Source organism: Desmodus rotundus, chromosome 2 (assembly GCF_022682495.2).
Source record: "Desmodus rotundus isolate HL8 chromosome 2, HLdesRot8A.1, whole genome shotgun sequence".
Taxonomy (NCBI): Eukaryota; Metazoa; Chordata; class Mammalia; order Chiroptera; family Phyllostomidae; genus Desmodus; species Desmodus rotundus.
The window spans coordinates 99,796,282-99,817,607 of NC_071388.1; the positions used below are offsets into that span (position 1 = coordinate 99,796,282).

General features: G+C 40.4%; 1 protein-coding gene across 2 annotated transcripts in view; it reads left to right on the top strand.

Annotated features, from left to right (window-relative positions):
* PARP15 (poly(ADP-ribose) polymerase family member 15) overlaps nt 1-18,172 on the top strand; it is a 31,635-nt gene extending 13,463 nt beyond the window's left edge. Inside the window, exons 6-13 of one of the 2 annotated variants that reach the window (XM_053918434.1) lie at nt 456-605; nt 3,592-3,654; nt 4,983-5,150; nt 7,672-7,878; nt 7,964-8,113; nt 11,681-11,814; nt 14,839-15,013; nt 15,333-18,172. In XM_053918434.1, the coding sequence (XP_053774409.1) occupies nt 456-605; nt 3,592-3,654; nt 4,983-5,150; nt 7,672-7,878; nt 7,964-8,113; nt 11,681-11,814; nt 14,839-15,013; nt 15,333-15,622 (1,337 nt within the window). In that variant the 3' untranslated portion in view covers nt 15,623-18,172. The remainder of the gene's footprint in view (nt 1-455; nt 606-3,591; nt 3,655-4,982; nt 5,151-7,671; nt 7,879-7,963; nt 8,114-11,680; nt 11,815-14,838; nt 15,014-15,332) is intronic. The other variant, XM_053918435.1, reaches the window with a different exon arrangement.
* The last annotated feature ends 3,154 nt before the right edge of the window (nt 18,173-21,326 follow it).

The window sequence follows — 21,326 nt, forward strand, 5'->3', positions numbered from 1 at the left end:
ATGTGAGATGACAGGTGTATTAACTCAATTAACAGAATCCTTTCACAATGTCCACCTTAAATATATATAGTTTCATTTGTCAATCATACATCAATGAAGATGAAAAAAAGAATCTCCCAGAAATGTCAGCATGAAATGAGAATGCACTTTGCATTCCCCTTCTTTCTCATTCCTGACGTCACAGCAACTTGTGCAAACAAAGATGGTGCAATCAGATGTTTCTGCCTCATCCTACTTAACTGAGAAAATGTAGGTACTCCTACTGCCACAAAGCATTGTTCCTTAATTTCCCTAAAAAAGAACATCCAGCAAGTTAACAGGCTAGGAGACATGGCAATGTTTGGATCTGTGTTGAGGGGAAAGGAAGCGCAGGACTAGGAAGAGAACAGGGCCCCATCATGTTTGTTCCCCCTGCAGGAGCCAGCTGTTCTTTCACCCATCTTCCCCCTTCTCAGGTATCTTCGGGACTGTCACTAACCCTAAGTCCACACGGTATGAAATGAAAATTGGTGTGATTACTCTCTGGGTTGCTGTTGGAGATATCACAAAAGAAAGCACAGATGTTATTGTAAACTCAACAACAAGGATGTTTAATCTGAAATCAGGTACTTCATTTAAGTAATGCACTTGATTGTATGACTAATTTCTGGAAGGGCAATTGTGGCTAATATTGCCATGAGTGGACAGAGAGGTGTGTAGTAAATATTTAGGCCCTGGAATCAGAAAGAACTGGGTTTGAATCCCAGCTATTCCACTTCCCATTTTGCGGCCTTGGACAAATCACTTAACCTCTCTGAGCCCAAGTCTCTCTGCCTGTCAAATGCCTATTTCCCAACGAAGCATTAGATGGGGTACAAGTGGTGTAAAGCTGGGGTGTAACTAATGCATTGTACTTGGTCAGTGTCAGCTCTCATCCCCTTGTTAGCTCTGAATTATCAAAATTCCACACTTATAATTTAATTAGCTTTAAGTTCTTCTATTTTTATTTTCCTTTTAATGTAATTCAGTTGGTATTCACTTCTCACATCCTGTAACTCTTCTCTATACTTCACTGACCCAAAATGAAATTAAACCTTTTTTCCTTGATTTTCCCTAAAATCTTTGACTGCCCGCATTGATATAACTCTTCCGAGCATGCCCTCCTCACATATGTCTATTCATCTATAACTTATATACATATGCTCATATGCTGTTAGATTTTGTATATTATAAAACATTAACTTTTAAATTAAAAGGAAAAGATAAAACATAAATAGAAGTAGAAATTTAAATGTTTTCTAAATTGCAAAATATTTTTGGAACTTACTATGCAGAAGGGAATCTGCAGAATATCAACTCAATGTAAAAAAATATAAAGAACATTCAAATATTTAAAACACAATAAATTGAACAAATGCATTTGTCTTTGCCCCCTTTTGCAACTTCATTAAAGCAACAACAAAGGAATTAAAAGGGTATAAGCCCACATACACAAAAAGAGGTGGAGGAAAAACAACAGTGAACAGAGACAGCAACATATTTTCAGAAGAAGGGATGCAGCTAGTCAGTGGAGAAAACTTTGTACCTGCAGGAGAGAACAACCCCTAGAAATGCAGGAATTGGAGGCAGCAGGAAAGGGGACAAGTGAAGAGATGAAAATGGAATTGGGTGAAATTCTTTAGCAGTAGCTGTGGGAGGAACTCCATCCAGCAGAGCTCCTCCTGGCCACCATGGATGAGAAATAAGTCGTCCTGGACACAATCGTATTGTTCTGGCAGGAAAGGGGGTGGTGATGCCTTCTAATGGGAAATGCCCAGAGCCATTCTCCCAAACAGCTTTTATTGGGAATAGTATGTGTACAGCAAACGTGCATAGCTCATCAATCAATGTCAAAAGGCTATAGTCATACAAAAACAGGTATTATCTATAGATAACAATAGAAGGAACACAGAGATCTGTCAGAGGTCAGGGTCTGTTAGTCTGCTGATGCCAGATGGTCTTTAAGACGTGTTTCATGAGATAAGGAGTTTACTCCTTATGCCTTGAACTTAAACATCCGGTTTATATCAACACGGTTATGATGGGCAGAGCAAGCTTCAAAGGATAAAATGTACATTTCAGGCTTGATTCCCAAGGGACCCCTTGTTGTTAGAGTCGGGTCATGTCTGCCACCTGTGTTTTTATCTGGTTTTCCAGAGAGACTTACTAGCCCCTTTCAGGGCTTTCTCTCACAGGGCTCCAGTCTCCAAAACCACCCAGAGCAGTCCCCAACAAGTAGTACATAGACCTCTTGATGCTGTCCCCCATCCTGAGCACCAGTAACTTCCCTTGCTCTTTCCTGGCCAGAGATGGGAAGTGTATTGTTTAGAGAAACTGAACCAGAGAGATTCTTGGACTTAGCACACTGGGAACAGGTGAGATAAGAGGGTGGGGAACTGGACTGAAAACGGGGTTTCAGCGAAGCCTCTGTACTGAACAGTGAGTGCACAGCCCCTTTCCCTATATGGCTCCCTGAACAGCAGATGGCCTTATGCCCTTCAGACAAGAAACAGGAGCATCCTTCTGGGAAGAACCTGACGGCCCTGAAGTCCAGTACTTACTGCCTGCTCACCTTTTCCTGAAGCCTATCTGTCAGCAAGCTTCCTGTACATGGAGCTTCCAAACTCACTCTTACATATGAATGGAGTGACAAATTTGAGGAAAGCCTCCTATTGCAAAGTCAGAGACCAAAACAAACTGAAAAAAAAGGAGTTTTTTTAAAAAAAGCAACAGTTCTTAACACATGCATAATCAAGGAGATATAGGTAGATGGATAGGTAATAGGTAGACTATATTTAGATTAATCAATCGCTCTTCATGATGATAAAATAACTAACATTTATTCAATACTTTCTGTGTGCTAGATTCTGTGCTAAGCATTTTTATCCATTATCTCTTTTAATGTTCAAACAACTCTGTAAGAAAAGTACTATGACAGCCTTTGTGTAACAGAGGAGGAACCGACTAGTCACATATTAGCTAGTAAGTAGTGGAGTCAACTCCGACCCAGTGTGTCAAAATGCAAAGTCCATGTTTTCAACCACTCAGGCCAGCTGTCACTAGACATGGCCAGAGTGGTGAAGCCACAGTCCTGAGGGGAAGATTCACTGGACTGAAGCCAGCCAACTATCTGTCTAATTGTGAAAAACCAAACCAAACAGAATTAAACAACAAAATCAAAGAACTTAAGTAAAATGCTCAGTTTTATTATAGTTTTGAGATCCATGCTTCCCATTTGTATCAGAAATTTTATTTTTATATTTTTTATTCAATTGTGTAAAATAAGCATAGAATTAAAAAAAAACTTCAGTGCAAAAATATCCCTGTGCAAATAGAGATGATATAGCTGCAGACACTGGAGACTTTCAGCTATTGGGCAGAGCCATAGTGCTGTGGGGCAGATTGGTGATTCACTAGCCATTAAATGAGGGTTGCTATCGAGAAGGTGGTTTTTGAGGGAGATGGCATCATTGCATTATGCAAAGGGTAAGCTGAACAAAAGTCTAATGTGCAAAAGCTATAACCATTTATTGAATTTTAATGGATGCTTTATATCATTAATGTCTTCTGTAGGCGTTTCAAAAGCAATTTTAGAAGGTGCTGGACCAGCTGTGGAAAAGGAATGTGCTGTACTAGGTATGGTCACATGTTGCTTTTGCCTACAACCTATTGAAAGTTAGAGGGCTAAGAATACTGTGAGAGGGTCCATGGGGAAGTAAGTGGTGAGCACTTTGGACGAAGGTTGGTCCACTGGGAGAACAGACACAGGTGGTATATGTCATGGTGGCAGTGGGGGAGAGGTCCTCTATCCCACCGTCCCACCTGTCTCTTCCTGAGAATTAAAAAGAACTCATGCCTGGATCCTAATAACCCAGGCTCCACCACATACTGAGGGACCCTGGGCACAAGATCCAACCTCTAAGGACTTTGCTTCTCTCACCTGTAAGACAGTTCTACTGATGAGGAGTATGGTAATTGCTGCCCCACCTGCGGTTGTGAGAATGCGAAGGAACAATGAATGTGAAAATAAGTTTTGTATGCTGTGAAGTGCCGTACAAATTACCTTTTTTACTTTCCGCGATCTTGTTCTACTTCATATAGCACACCTTGTAGCTGACTTCTCTTCGTGAACGATGCGGGAGTCTGTGTGGGTCTGAGGTGTTTTCTCACACCAACCAGTTCTCCAGTTCTGACACTATCTACCTGGAGTCAGCGCCAGATCCCACAACTTAAAGGTCTTAGTGCCACAAGACTGCCCTCGCTTCAACGCTAGTTTTCAGCCCCAGGGACCACCTGTACTTCTGACTGGCTGGCTATAAATTCAGAGGTTCCCAATAACCCTTTCTCAGTTTCAACTATTTACTAGAACAACTCACACAACTCAGTGAAAAGATTTTTCTTACATTTACCAGTGCATTATAAAGGATACAACCCAGGAACAGCCAAGTGAAAAAATGTGTCAAATGACAAAACTAAAGCAATTTAGTAACAGGTTTGTAGTCCTTTATTTAAGGGAAAACAATCCATGGATGGGCTAGTACAGTGCCTCGCAAGCAGTGGAACAAGCACTGTTTCTGAGGGATTGTGGGCAAGAGTGAGTTTTATGGAGAGTTGGAAGTGTAACCATGGAAACAGTGTGTGATTGACCGCAGTTGCCTATCTGTCCTTAGGTAGAAAGATCAAGGAACAAGGAAATCAGTACACAGCCCAGGGTTGGCTTGGTATTTAGGGATTAGCTAACTGGATACACTGCATTTGGGAGAGTGACCAAAATATTCAACAATGTAGAATCTGGATTGTGAAGAAAATGAGCCTGTCACAGTGAGTGAAACCAGCCAGATCGAGGGAGGTTGGACCTGGTCAGGAATCTTGACAGTTTTTTCTGACGTCAGCTATTTTCATTTCTCAGTAGTCAGTGTTGCTTCCCACAAGTGATATGCTGGGTGTGTTTTCTTTTCTTCCAGCAGCACAGCCTCACAGAGATTTTATAGTGACACAAGGTGGACACTTAATGTGCAAAAGAATAATTCATGTTCTTGGGGAAAATGATGTCAGAGAAACGGTTTCCAGTGTTCTAGAAGAGTGTGAGCGGAGGAAGTACATATCTGTTTCCCTTCCCGCCATCGGAACAGGTTTGTAGACCCTCATCACTTAAAGATTTGAAATAATCCAGATTCGTTTAGACAGTCTCACTTTTAATGAACTCCGAGCTGAGTCCGGAAAGCGGCAGTGAGGTAAATCGGGGAGTGGGCAACCTTTCCGACCCTCTCAGGGCCATCCGTGGTGCCTGTGCCTCTTTCATCCATCTTTTTCTTTATTTTAGGTTCCTAAGTATCTTTCCATGTTTGGCTCTTAACTTCATGCTTTTCTCACTGTTCATTTTTTTTCCCTTCGGAGGATTCATTTGTTCTCATTATATCAATTACCATCTCTGCACTGATGCCCAACTCAGCATTTCTAGCCTTTTCCAGGATCTCCCCTGGGAGATTTCTCTGCCACCAGAAACCTAATTATATCACAGTCCAAGCTCATCATCATCCTTTGAGTTGCCTCAGTTTTTAGTTCCCTCCTTCAGTGGTGCCCCGATGCTCTTAGCTATCCGGCCCTCCTTGCTTCTTTGTGTCCCAGACCCCCAGAGTCAGCAGGTCCTATTAAACCTTCTTCCAGGGGGTTGTTCAGTTTCAGCCTCCCTTTTAGTTTCCAAACCCCTAAGACCTCTCCCATCTGGTTCACTGCAGTGTCTCCCAATTGGCTCCTCGTTCGTGCATTCATTAGATTGAAAGGTAGTTACCCAGCCCTGCGCAAGGCACCGGGGGTAAAATCATGAGTAAGATGCAGTCGCTCTCATTAGCCAACAAGCTCAGGTTCATTCTGCTCACAGTTTCTAGGAACACTTTCCTCATCATCTCCATCATATCATACAATCATTCCTGATGTTAATAACCCACTCCCTGATTCATTCACACACAATTGCACAGGCTTTTTAAAAAGCCTGTAGAAGGGCCTGAGTAATGCCTTCGTATGGTTAAGTGATTTAATAAAACTTCAAAAGTGACATAGTTGAACCACCATGGGTTAAACCGTCGTTACTTCCTACTTTGACTTCTCAGTTCCCTGGCACTGGGTGTTGGAGCGGCTGCAAGCCCTTTTGGAATACAGCTAAAACACCTTGACATCGGAATATGCTTTTCAGCATTTAAAAATTTATACTTTGTTGTGATTTCTCTTTTTGATTCTAAATATTCACTTTTATCATAATTTCATAATCTTTTTCTGAGATGTATAAATTTCAAACCCTACAAAATCTGGGCCCAGCCTTGACTGTTACTTTCCCCAGTTTGTAGATAAGACCTTAAGGTGTTAAATAAAGCACAAGGTCAAACAGCTAGTAAGCAGCATAACTAGGTTCAAACCCAGGCGGCTAGGCCTGTACATTCCAACTATTACTTTTTTTTTTTAACATTGTGTGTTTTATTTTTACCATTATGCTCTTAATTATATTCTTAGCTACCCTATTCTTATCTCTATTATCTATTACTTTCTATAATCACCCCAATTTTATAGCTGAGTAACCTGAAGTTTAGAGGTGCTGTGGGCTGAGGTGTGTTCCCCCAAATTTGTATGTTGAAGTGTTAACTTATAGAACTTCAGAATGTGTCTATATTTGGAGAGACAGACTTTGAAGAAGCGAGTAAGTTAAAATGAGGTTATTAGAATCATCCCCACTGCAACATAGCTGGTGCTTTGTCAGAAGAGGAGATGAGGACACTGACAGATATAGAGGGAATACCGGGTGAAGACACAGAGAGAAGACGGCCATCTAGTAGAAGGGAGGCCTCAAAAGGAACTAATCTTTCCAATACCTTGATCTCAGACTTTTAGCCTCCAAAATTTTAAGAAAATGAATTTCTGTTGCTTAAGCCACCAGTCCATGGCCCTTTGTTCTGGCAGACCTAGCAAATTAATATGAGAGATCAAAGGACATATCTAAGATCACACAGCCAATCAGTGGAGATCCAGGACAAAAACCCAGATCTTCTGCATCCAGATCACATGTTCTTTTCTTGAACTTCCAATGCCCTTCGGCTAAAGACCAGTAGGAACCCACACTATGGGGACTCTGCAGCATCTTAGCAAAAGGTTGTTAGAAAGGACTTATTAAGAGACTTGCGCTTGTGTTAGGTGATTTTATGGTAGTCACAAGTAATTTGGGCTTAGCTCTGGATTGGATACTTTCAGGAAGCAGGTGTATTTCTATGATTGGGTATATTATCTAGAAGAAGAGAAAAGTATAGTTAAAGCGGTAATTGGTAATGAAGCAACAATTGCTCATATTAGTCAAGATGGGGGATGCTTAGCCATTATGTGGTATGGGTAGTGTTCACATTTTTGTCTGTGGTCAGACAGGATTATGCAGTGGTCTAATTTTGGCTTAATTCATCACAGTTGCAGAGTGGTTACATTTGATGACATTCTGTGAAATTGTTTGTATTCAGCTGGAGAATTCCAAGATCCAGCTGGGAATGCCAGGGCAGTTCCTGGCTTTCAGTGCTGCTTTCCTCTCTTAGCACCAAGAACTGCATTTGCCAAGTCTGGTCACATGACCAACACCAGCTGAAACTTATTTTGTCACTTAAAAAAATTGTTTTTCAGGAAATGCTGGGAAAAACCCAATCAGGGTTGCTGATGACATAATCGATGCTATTGTAGACTTCACAAGGAAACATTCTACTCCATCATTAAAAAAAGTGAAAGTTGTTGTCTTTCTAACTGAGCTGCTGAATGTATTCTATGGCAGCATGAAGAAAAGAGAAGTAACCACATCGCCCACCTTTCAGTCCACATTTCCCAAGGCTACAAGTAAGATATTCTTTTAAGAATCATGTGGTTACCTCTGATATTACTTAGAAAATGTTCAGATGTGAATACTCACTGTTTCTATCAGTTTCAGGACTTCACAGACAGCATCCTGTAACACGTGGGACAAGTACAAGAACTACGGAACAAAATCTCCTGTCAGCTGATTGTTCTTCTGAGGGACAAAACCATGCCTGGGAAGCAGGGATAACGAATGAACAGGAACGGGAGAGAGGTGGTGAGAAAGCAGAAAGGGGGGAATAGAGTTTGAAAATCCAAGCCAATGATCTCATTTTTTCCCCCTTATTGATTGGTACTGACACTTGGTGCCCCTTATAGCTATGAACTCACTAGTCAATGCTGGTTTATCGATCCTCCATCTCTAGACAAGTTAGTCTGAGAACAGAAACAGATGCAGGGAGAGTGCCCACGGTCGTCTGGCTGTGTTACATCATGAGCAGACAGATTCCTGGTGTGAAAGTGTCTGGACCGACCTGCTCCTCTCGTCTACCTTTCTCCCATGTTGTAACCTATGTATTGCTGTTAAAGTAACTTGAAGTACAGCTTCCTCTTGCACTATTTTTACCCATTTTGAGCACTTACTGGAAAGCACTGTGGGTTTTACTGGTAATAAGACCTACGCATCACAAGCTGCCTTCCTAAACTGAAAATTGTTGTCTGCCAGCAGGGATTTCGTTTCTCCTTACACTTATTTCCTGACAACTATTCTCCTCAATGTGCTGCAACACACAGTATACATAAGAGCTCCATGCACACACACACACACACACACACTAAATAAAAATAATAGTTGGATCTGTTAAGGCTCTTTCAGTAGCAAGTAATAGAAAATCCAATTTAAACTACCTTAAGCAAAAAAAAAAAAAAAAAAAAAGAATTCATTGACTCTATAAAGTCCATATGTCTATAAAGTCCAGACATACTTAGCTTCACGTCCAGTTTGATCCAGGGGCTCAGATGATATCATCTGGACTCTGGCTTTCTTCATCTCTCATTCTCTTCTCAGCTGCACTGTCTTTATCATAAAGCTTCACACAGTGAGAGATGGCTGCTCACAGGTTCAGGTCCACATCCTTGTAAGCTCAGTTCCAACAGGACAGAGAGTCCCCAGGAGCAATATAACCTATCAGGAGTGTGATACCTGGGAAGCACCAGTATAAGGCCTGAGCTTCCTTCTGATTGGAGCAGCTCAGGTCATCTTTGCAGAATTACATTATTTGGCAAAGCCAGAGCCACATGCTCTACACTTGAACTGGAGGGGATCACTATCTGAAGCAGTGGGGTTGTCCTCCAAAGGAAATTCAGGATGCTTTTACCAGAAAAAAAGGAGAAAGGATGCCAGTTAAAAATAACACATATCTACTACAGTATCTAGGGATATATAAATGAACATTTTTTTTACCTTGGCCTTTGTAGAGGAAAATTTTCGTTTAAATATAAGAGCAGTAAGTCATTGTTAGTAAAGTAAAAAATAAAGTTAAACTTGTTCACCAAGAATTTAAGTTGACTTCTGAAATTTATGTAATAAAACAGAAACTTTGGAGAAGGAAACAAAAAATGACTAAAATAAGCAGTCAAGTGACCATATGGTACTTGAGGCAAAAACAAACAATAATAAAACTGCCTTACATAATCTTTGTTGTTAGCTGATAGGGATAATACAGATAAAATGTCAGATAAAAAGGAACCTTGTTGACAAAGATGAACTTAAGTTTTAGTGAGAATTTATCATCTGGACTTCTTTGAAAGAAAACTTAAAGAGGATAGCTCTGAGTTTCATTCGAGCGGATGATACACAACTACTTTTCCAATGTCTGTTAAAGCTATTTATTGGTTCAGAGGGCACTTATTGAGCACCCACTGGATATCAGACACAGAGATATATATTTGGGAGGCAGGCAAGAATGAGGGAGTTGAACATGGGTTGGATTATCCGTGGAGAGTATGAAGGATGAAGAGACAGAAGACCGAAGGCAGAGCCGGGACTCTCGGCGACTAATACCACCTCCACACGTGGAGAGGAGGCTGAGGCAGAGCCCGCAAGGACAGGTGTAGGAGGGCATTTGTCTTCAACAGCAGGAGCGGCAATGAGAGGGACATTTATCTTTTAAAAAATATTTATAGGAAAAGGGCTCAAGCAAGTGCCAAGTAAACTCTTAAAGAAAAGTGGCTATTATGTTATTTTCTATGAAGCACCGGCTGCATGACAATAGAACCCAGTTCTGTTCCTTGCTTTGATGGCGGCCTCCCATGTGATATTCAATGCTTCAGTATTCATTTGGTTTTCCTGGGCTCACCTGTATTATCCTTAAATTGTTTAGCCAGAGACACCTTTTGTCCACAGGTAGAGTTTGGTGGGGCTTAAGGGTGTGATTTAAAAGTTGTTTCTGTCAAGAAAAATACCCTTGGCTTTACCCTTCACTCCCCTTTTAAGTACATGTACCTCTGGGATGTAGAAAAGGTCAAGCCTAATCATTTTTTAAGAATAATAACCATGTATTCATAGAGGACTTGGAATCCCTTGAAGTGCTTTAATGCCTCTTATTATATTTTCAACTTGTAACAATCCCATGAAGTGGTGAACAGAGTACATCTTATCATTTCCAGTTTACAGGTGAGCAAGTGAAGACTCATGGCTGGTCACAGGTTGAGGCTTATCAGGTCTTCTGACTCCAAGTGCTGGTAGTTTTCTGCTCTGCAACCTCTTGGCATGAAAGGAAGAGAGGGCCCAAAGAAACAAACACTTCACTTACTTTCCAGTCTTGCCTGCTGCATTCAGAAAAAGAAAGGAGCAAGTCCAAGAGGACTCGAACACCTAGGACTGGACATGATTAGGCTAAAAGATCTGGAAGCGCTGGACAGTGGGGAAAAGACAATAACGTAATTTTTAGAAACTACACACCCCACCGTGGGAAACTTCTCTAGAAAAATGCTTTGAAAATGGAATTTGAAAAGACCTTCCAGATTAGGGTTAGATGCTTCCCTTTGTCACTAGAATTTCGTTCCCTGAGTAGACTTGCTAAACACGAAGGGAGTGCCCTGGATCCCTCTCCCAGGCCTGGTGTATCCTTCACTAAAAAATGGGCAAACTGTGGCTTGTTTGTAAGGAGAAATCCTTTGGTTTTTATCTGTGATATCATGGCATTTTCTTCTCTTTTACAATCTGCCCATATTTCCACTAGAGTGCCATCTCAGGAAGTTGATGTGTAGACTCAGTGTTTGAAGTTTCGGAAGGCACTGGAAAGAAAAGAAAAACTTTGAGCATCACCACTTTGTATGAAAACGTTGACTTAGCACTTCCATTATTTTCTCTATGTAGTGTTTACTTAGCATGGAAGATGGGATACAGAACAAGGTGCTTTAAATATTTTCAGCAGGGTAATCATGTTGTAAATGAAAAATAATAAAGAGCCACACTAAATAAAATGGATAAAAGTGAAAACATCAATAAATTAGCTTTCATGTTTGCAAATCAGTTTCTTATGGAATTAATTCCATAGAACTTCCTGGGAACATTATAATTTCAAGCTATAGTAAATCTAAGTTTATCTAAATATTTTGGCTAAACCACTAATTAACCTATGTCATATTAATGTTGGAACTGTTCAGTTCATCTGTGTTTCAAGTTCAGGATAGTAAAATGTGTAGCTCCTTCCCCCCACCCCTGCCACCCAAAGACCAGGATTAGATTAATGAGAAAAAGAGCCAAAAAAAAAAAAAAGCCTTGATTTTCAGAGATTGCTGGTAATGGATGTCATGTTTTCACTAAATGCTAACTTCCCAGATGATGTTCCTGAATCCTGGACTGACATGAATCAGCAGCTGTTCTGTGTGATCCAGCTACAGCCCGGACAGTCGGAATATGACACTGTGAAGGAGAGGTTCTCTCAGACTTGTTGTTCCTACACAATAGAGAAGGTAATATTTTAAAAATTACTTCTTTTAAATATTGAAGAACTAACACAAAAGCTATCTTTTTATATAACACTCTTTCTTCTCTTATACCTTACTATATTTATTTTAATTAGACTAACTCAAGTTCCATAGACTTCGAATCTCACGATTTACCCATTTGCAATAATGAAGGCGACTCCCCAAAGTTGCATGTATATGTTTGGATACTTACAATGCATAAACCCACTGAAACTGATTAAAAGAAGAAATGCATTGAAACTTACTGGAAAGTTCAGGAGTAGGATGGTGTTTGGAGCACTTTGATCCAGTGGCTTGATGACGCCACAGATCCAGATTCTCTGGATTTGCCATCCACAGTTTCAGCTTCATTTGAAGGCTGGACTGTCTTGTGATTATAGGATGGCTGCCGGTGGCAATCAGAGAATCTCAGCCTTCCCCGCCTCCACATTCTGCAGAATTAATAGATAAGAGTCCCAGGCTCTGTGTTGAGTGGACCACTCCAACCGGTCTGTGTCGGGGAAGTGCCATGTGCTGATTGGCTTGGATCTGGGCTATTGGATCCCATCCTGCAATTTGTTTAACCCAGTTAGGCTCCATCCTAGAACCATAAGGACGGCCAACTCCACCCAAACCAGTTGCTCCACAATTCGGATGAAATGGAATGCATGTTCAGAGATTTCACACTGTCCATGTACTATGCTGCATAAAAATATCAAGCCAGTAAAGTATAGCAGTTTGCTAGAAAGTCCTTATGATACCATAGATATCAGAACAGGGTGTAGCATTCTAGTAATTTAATATCTAGCTGATGCTTCCTTAAATCTGTGTACTTAACTATATTAGAGCACTTTTGAAATCATGCTTTGGTAACCTTTCACACGCCTGACTCCCCTATTTGACAGTGGACTTCTTTTTTTTATCCTCACCAGAAAACATTTTTAAATTGCTTTTAGTTAGAGAGTAAGGGAGAGAGACAGAGAAAGAAAAAGAGAGAGAGAGAGAGAGAGAGAGAGAGAGAAAGAGAGAGAGAGAGAGAGATATCAGTGTGAGAAAGAAACATCGATTAGTTGCCTTCTCATAAGCATTGTGACCGGGAATTGAACCCACAACATTTTGGTCTATGAGCCAACGCTCCAACTGAGCCACACTGCCCAGGGTAACAGTGGACTTCTTAAAGTAGGAATCACCTACTACTCATCTCTACATTCCCAGTACTTAGTATGTTGTAGGACATAATACCTATTGAAGAATGGAATAAAAATTCCTGAGAAAGGAGAATCAGAAAAGAGACTCTGTGGAAAGCATTGGATTTAAAGGAGGAGTTGCATCACTATATTAAAAGCTGTTGAGAGTAGTGGAACCTTGCTTCAATTGTGTTTGCCCAATATCTGCAACATTCTTGGCTCTTGTCCTATCATGCCCATTTAGAAAAGCCCAACTTTGGATTAATTCTATAACCTACTTTCTCTCCTGTGGCTGCTAGATAAAATCATTACTAATTCATGGTCTCCAACTTCAGCTGGACCCTCCAGGTAAAATCCTTCCTGGCTTCCTCCACTCACCTCCCTCATGCTTTCCCTACTCCAAACCTTCACCACTTTCCTTGAGGTCTCCTTCACTCTCAGCAAAACAACTTTCCCTCCTGCTTTTATCACTTGACTTCCCCTCACTACCTGCTACAGCTATCCACTTCCTTCTTCTTCAACCTCTCTTCTGCCTTTTTTTTCTAGAATATTATTTGCTCAGACCTCCTCTCTCCCTAGACATAGATTACCTTGATTTCTTTCTGATGCTTTCCTACTCCCTGTAAGTTCTCCTAACCCATCCCTTATCACTATGAGGGGTAGTGATTTGTTTTCTTGTCTTTCTCCCCCACTAAATTGAGCGTGTCTTGAGGGAAGAGACCCAACACAGTGCTTGATTCATACTAGGTGTTAATAGATGATTAATGAATGTACGTTAAATTAGTTTTCTAAAGAATGATTTTCTGAGAAAAGCTAAAGAAAGACAAAGTTTTGAGGAGGGGATGGTTTATGTTTTGAAGTTCTATTGAGGTTTCTGGAAAGAATTAGTCATTAAATTAGGCAGTTATGAGGTAATTTATGACCATAATTGGAGCAATGCAGAAAGAACTATGATTGAGAGACCAGAAGGAGTTAAGGAAATAATTATTAAATGATTATAATTTTTTAGTAGGAATTTGAATGTCAATAAAGTTCCAGGAATTCCAGGGAATACATATAGGTAAACACTTTTTTATAAATTATAAACTCTTCTATGTAAAATAGATAATAATAAACACTTACAATATACAGATAGGTTATCCTTTTTCTGAAGGCATAGAGTTACTGTTAAACAAAATTTTTAACTCCCACAGCTGAAAATTATTTTAAAAGAAAGGGTTTATTGGGCCATTGCTGGCAAAGTAAAAAGACCAGGACCTGGGGTCTGAAGTCTAAACCTCCAGCAGCAGTGCCAGGTGGAAAAGGCAAAGTGTCCGCTGTCCTGGAGCTGGCCAGCATTTCTGTACATCAGGTAGGGGGAGGGAGATGTAAGTGTTCTGAAAGAGTTTACATTGGCTGTAGATAAAGAAGGTGAAGCAGGGCTAGTTCTGGGGTAGGCGCAGAGTCCATAAGGAAGAAGTGTTTGCTTCTTCGGATTGGTGCTGGTCAACAGTCTGGAAAGTTCATGTGTAAACAAGAAACGGAGACTGCTGGGGTCTGATGAAGCCTGGCTACTCCCTCTTTCAGATCATCTCAGAAATAGCCACCTGGAAGTTAATTAACAGTTCCAACATACACTCAGGAATGTGAGCAATCTTGTTAGCTATTGTCTTTCTCTCACTCTCTAGCCCACTGTAATTCAATTGAGAACATCTCAGAATTTTGCTGTTGTCGTCACCTACTCTGAATCTCCCATTTGCATTTTCTTCTCCTTCTCCTTCTCTATATTGCTTAAATGCCACAATAAACACTATACTAAGCCCTAAGGTAATTTCCAAAATGTTTTGCTCTTTGCCATTAACAGATTGAGAGGATACAGAATGCATTTCTCTGGCAGAGCTACCAGATAAAGAAAAAGCACATGGACATGAAGAATGGCCATACAGATAATGAGAGAATCCTCTTCCACGGGACAGATGCAGACTCAGTGCCATACATCAATCAGCACGGCTTTAATCGAAGTTATGCTGGAAAGAATGGTAAGGAAGCGAGTAATCTGACAGATCAGAATGGGGTGAATGGAAGTTCTCAGGTTGACTGTTCACACCCAGGCAGCATAGCCGTAGATGGCAGCTGTGTTGTCATTGTCAGGATGACACCCAAAAGGAGCTTAGTCTGTCTCACGCAAAAGGAGACTGGCAACCTTCTGAGGACAGATGGAGTGAATTGTAGAAATGACGAAGAGTGGCTTTGGTGATCAAGAACTGCATTAAAATTTTATTTGGCAGGTTTGGGCACGGTTCTACATACTGGGATAATTTTATGTTCTTAGGAAAGCTTTTGTCTTTCTCTTTATAGCTATAGCCTATGGAAAAGGAACCTATTTTGCTGTTGATGCCAGTTATTCTGCTAATGACAGCTACGCCAGACCAGACGGCAGTGGGAGGAAGCATGTTTATGTCGTACGAGTCCTTACGGGAGCCTATACACGTGGGCATGAGGAATTAATTAGCCCACCATCAAAGAACCCTTTTAACCCCACAGATCTGTTTGACTCTGTCACAAATGATGTACAACTTCCAAAGGTGTTCGTGGTATTCTTTGATTATCAAGCTTATCCAGAATATCTTATAACTTTCAGATGTTAAAACATAGGATTTAGTCATCTGTTTATAACAACAATTTATAGTTTTTGTTTTTGCCTTTGGCTTGTTTACATAGACTTAAAAATATCCATGTTAGGTGCTATAATGGTGAAAAAAGCCTTTTAAGAAGTGTTATTACAATTTGTAGCGAACCTGTCTTCTGAGCATATTCATGGGAGGAAGCTGAGAAATGTAAATGACATGATTATAGCTACAACTATAGACACCAAATCCATAGGAGAACAGAGAGCACCTTTCTTCTTTTCTATTAGAAAAGAAATAAGATGAATCACTATAAAGAGAGGTTGTCATCATTCTTATGGGAATATGTTAAGACATCAAACTGTGTTGAGCTAAAGCATACGATTAAATGAATGGGCCGCTATTATGCATCTGTAACAGCTGGGGATTTTGTCTCTCTGAGAAACACTTATTAGCAATAGAATGACTAAATCAAAGAATATTAGGTCAAATCTGTTGTGGAACAAATTGGGTAAAAATGTGTTGTATTGATATCTAATGCTACATTGCAAATTACTGCCAAACTTAGTGGCTTTGTGGGTAAGGAATTTGGGCCTGGCTTAGCTGAGTCGTTCTGACTTAAGGTTTATCATGAAGTTGCAGTGAAGATGTCGGCAGAGGATGCAGTCATCTGCCAGCCTCATTAGGGCTCGAGGGTTCTGCCTCCAAGGTCAATCACTCAGATAGCTGGCAAGATTTTATCGGTCATTGCCAGGAGTCCTCAGTTCTTGTCCACTTGGAGCTCTCTGCAGAGCTGCTTTAGTGTCCTCATGACAGGGCAGTTAGCACACTCTATGGCGAGCAATTTAGGAAAGAGGAGGCAGAAGCCACAATGTCTTTGGTGGCCTACCTTCTGAAGTCATACTCCATCTTTTCCACAATATCCTACTGGTTACATGAATCAGCTCATTCAATTTGGGAGGGAATTAAACAAGGCATGGACAACAGTAGGCAAGGATCATTGGGGACCATCTTGGAAGTCATATAAATGCATGCATGAATGATAAATTGATAACATGTTAGCAGTAAAATGGATACTACACCATCTAGTCCCACTGTCCCCTCACCTTTCTTCCTTCACTATCTCCCACTCCTAGGGCAAAAAGCCTTCTAGCCTCTGCTTGACCATGTCCAGCACTTAGGGTCTTGAGAGGACCCATTCCATTCTGGGACAGCTCATATTATTGGAAAGCTCTTGCTTATGCTGAGGTGAAATCTATCCTTCTATTTCCATTCCCTGCTGATCACTGTCCTACCTACACTGACACAGAACACATTTCATTTATTTTAGAGATGATGGCCCTTCAGATTTGGCCCTTATACTAATGTTAGTCAAATTCTAAAAATGTTTAGCAGCTTATTTACCCTGCCACATTACTTTTCAAGAGCTGCAGACATTTAAGAAGTGATTACATTATCATAAGTATAGCACGTGCACATTTAAAGAGTACAGAAATGTATTTAAAAAACTCTCACCAATACAGAACAAGTGCTGGTGAGGATGTGGAGAAAAGGGAACCCTAACGCATGGGAATGCAGACTGGTGCAGCCACTGCGGAAAACAGTATGGAGTTTCCTCAAAAAATTGAAAATGGAACTGCCTTATGATCCAGCAATTCCACTACTGGGAATATACCCTAAGAATCTTGAAACAACAATTCAAAAGAACCTATGCATCTTAATGTTCATAGTAGCTCTATTTATAATAGCCAAGTGTTGGAAACAGCCTATGAGTCCATCAGGAGATGAATGGACTAAAAAGCTGTGATACATTTACACAATGGAATATTACACAGCAGAAAGAAAGAAGGAATTCTTATCTTTTGCCACAGCATGGATGGAACTGGAGACTATTATGCTAAGTGAAATAAGCCAGTCAGTGAAAGAAAAACACCGTATGACCTCACTTATAACAGGAATATAATGAACAAAATAAACTAATGAGCAAAATAGAACCAGAGCCATGGAAACATGGAACAAACTGACAGCTGTAACAGGAGAGGGGAGGGGTGGGGGCTGATTGAAACAAGGTGAAGGGATTAGTCAGAACGAATATGAATGACCCATGGACATAGAAAATGGTGTGGTTTTGACTCTGGGTGTAGGGGTCAGGCTGAATGGGGGGGAGCAAAGAGGAAAAATGGGACAACCATTATACAATAAACATTAAAAAAATTTCTCACCAAACTCCATCATCCATAATTGCAACACTCCAAGGAGACCACTGCCAGTACATACTCCCTTCTAGTTTCTTTATCCACCTTCAGGAAAGTGAAATAACCACACTTTATTCAATTAGCAATTATATAATACTGTATTTATATTTTTTCACTTAACATTACAAGTATTTATCTCATGTTATTACTTTTTTCTTTAAACAATCTTAATAACTGAATTATTTGCTATGTATTTTCCTTTTTATGTATATATGAAGTTTTGTCATCATCTTTACTCTAGTTTAATAATCCAATTTTTCTTTTGCAATATATCTGTATCATTTTCCCCATGTCATTAAATATCTTATACATCATTTTAATTGTTTCCATGTATGTTTTTACATATATGCCATGTCAAAATAGGGTGCTTACATTTCTCGATAAACATATGATTGGAATATGAGATGCAAAGACCATAATTTACCTTCAATGAGACACCACTTCCTGAATTTCTTGAGAAAAATATAGTCCTAGAGCACAAAACCATGTTAAATAATGCTCTGTTAACTACCTGGGCTTTGGCTCCCAATCCCACTGTAGAATTCTAAAGAGCCAGGTTGGAGCATGAAACAACTTTTCCTTAGGTAAGTTACACTCTTTCTTACAATGTAAACTACTGCCTTCTGTCTCCTCTGGTGCTGTTACTCAATGACTCCCTAACTTATTTTGCTCTACTCCTACTTCAGCAGTAAGACACAGAGCCTTGAGAGTAAAACACCCATGTTGTTAGGTTGTAATGGTTTCTTGAAGAACAAAATATAAGACAATTGATAATTATATAGTTACTATAAATTCTACTTTCCATCACTTTGAAGCAAAGTCATGTCCTTTGGTCTTTTAAGTTAATCTCCTTCCCAGCTGGCTTGGCATTCTCTGTCCATATGACTAGACGGGCTCCACTTTTCTCTGGAGAGCCCACTGTTTCAAGTTAACTGTAGGAGAAGTCTTTCTCAAACTTTGCTAATTATGGAAGAAAAGGGCTTGTTTTTATTATTCTATTTTTCCATTACCATTTATTCCCCTTATTTCCATGACCATTTATACACCCTCCCCACACAATCATCACACTGTTGTCCATGTCCTCTGTTTTTCTTTTACTTCTTCTTAAAGAAAGCCCTTTAACATTTGTTGCAGTATTAGTTTTGTATTAACCAACTCCTTTAGCTTTTTCTCTTCTGGGAAGCTCTTTATTTCTCTTTCAATTTTAAATGATAGCTTTGCTGGGTAAGTAGCCTTGATTGTAGATTTCATGCCAATCCCTTCTGGTCTGAAGTGTTTCTGTTGAGAAATCAGATGACAGTCTGATTGGTGCTCCCTTGTAGGTAACTATCTGCTTGTCTCTTGCAGCTTTTATGATTCTCTCCTTGTCCTTAATTTTGCTATTTTATTTATTTTTTAAAAGATTGTAATTAATTAATTTATTTTTAGAGAGGGGAAGGGAGAGAGAAAGAGAGGGAGAGAAACATCAATGTGTGGTTGCCTCTCAAACGTCCCCTCCTGGGGACCTGGCCCACAACCCAGGTATGTGCCCTAGACTGGGAATTGAACTGATGGCTCTTTGGTTCACAGGCTGGTACTCAATCCAATGAGCCACACCAGCCAGGGCTAATTTTGCTATTTTAATTAATGTGGTGTCTTTGTGTAGGCCTCTTTGGTTCCATCTTGTTTGGGACTCTCTGAACTCCTGGACTTGTGTGTTTTTTTCCTTCATCAAATTATGGAAGTATGGGGTCATTACTTCTTCAAATAGATCTTGATCCCTTGCACACTCTCTTCTCCTTCTGGTATTCCCATAATGTGGATGTTATTACACTTCATGTTGTCCCAAACACCCCTCATTTAAAAAAATTATTTTTTCTTTTTGCTTCTTTGCTTTGGTGTTTTTTTTTCTACCTTGTCCTCCAAATCGCTAATTCGATCCTCTGATTCATCTAACCTACTGTTTATTCCTTCCAGTGTATTATTTATTTCAGATATTGCATTCTTTATTTGACTGGTTCTTCCTTATGGTTTTTATGTATTTTTTCATGCTGTTGAGTATCCTTATAATCAGTATGCTAAACTCTGTATCTGATAAATTACCTGCTTCCATTTCATTTTGCTCTTTTTCTGGAGAACTCTCTTGTTCTTTCATTTGGGGCCTGTTTCTTTGTCTTCCCACTTTTGCTGCTTCTTTGTATTTATTTCTGTGTATAAGGTAGATCTTCAAAGACTCTGGTGCAGATCTATGTCAGATGCTGCCTGTGGCTGGCCCTGTGCAACATGTTTGGAGCTATCAGTGATCCACAGCTTGTGTCTGCCTTCCTGCATGCAGGAAGAACCAGGCTGTGCAAGAAGGCTGGCTTTTACCAGCAGCAGGCCAGGGGTTGGGTCAGCTAAAGTCTCAGAGTTTTCTGAGATTCATCTTTGCTGTTAGACTTAATGACTGAAATAGCCTCCAGCTGTACTCAGCAGCCTGGCTTAAACTCCACAAGGAGGGGTGAGAGGGATTCTTGTGGGTGGGGGCTATTGTTTTCCCTCAGGCTAATGCTGCTTGGAGGGGAGTGCTCTGCCCAAGAAACATGGCTTCTGCAATATGGAAAATGTCTCAGCACAGTCATTCTCCATATTGCAGGGATCTTGGTGGCTGATCGTTCAGCTCCTTCCTCAGAGCCACCAACCCCAAACTGTCCTCATTTGTCTCTAGTCACTCTGCCCTCCCTCTGCTGGAAACTAAGATAGTGAATGCAAATAAAATTTTGTTCATTGGCCCTTTAAGAGGGTCTCTGTGTCTCTGGCAGTCTCTCACTGGCAGACAGAAATCCAGTTGCTTTTCAAAGCCAGATGGTATTTGGGTTCCTTTCCCAATTCTGGTGCTTTAGGCTGGGGAGCCCAGCTTGGGGTTTAGACCCCACACTTCTCAGGGGGAGCTCCCGCAGCTGCTGAAATATCCCTCTGGAACTTCAGCAGCTACCTGCGGGAGCCCAGCTAGCCCTTTTGCACCTCTGCACTTCCTACCAGTCTCACTGTGGTGATGTGGTTACTTCCATAAATCCTTGGTTATAAGGCTTCTCTCCAGCCAATATTCAGTTGGTTATTCAAGATGATTTTTTCTAATTTAGTTGTAATTCTAGTTTGGTCCTGGGAGGAGGTTAGTGTAGCTTCACCTACTCTTCCATTATTTTGGGTCTGCCCTGAAAAGGCTTTCTTCTGTATAGATTTCCCAAGTTCAGGCAATTGTACCTGATTGATCATAGACCACAAGCCACCATTCTGGACTCTGCTTCCACAGAGTACTTTACTATCTCACATATCTTCTCTTCTCTGTTTACTTTTCTTAGCATTTTTGTCTTTATTCCTTTCCTATCCCCTCCCCCAATCTCTTCCCTCACTTGTAAAAAATGAGGACAGACTCTGCTTGGAAGAATCATGGGTCACATTTTCATTTTTTTCTCCTTCATCTGTAGTGCAGAGCCAGTCACATACCATGT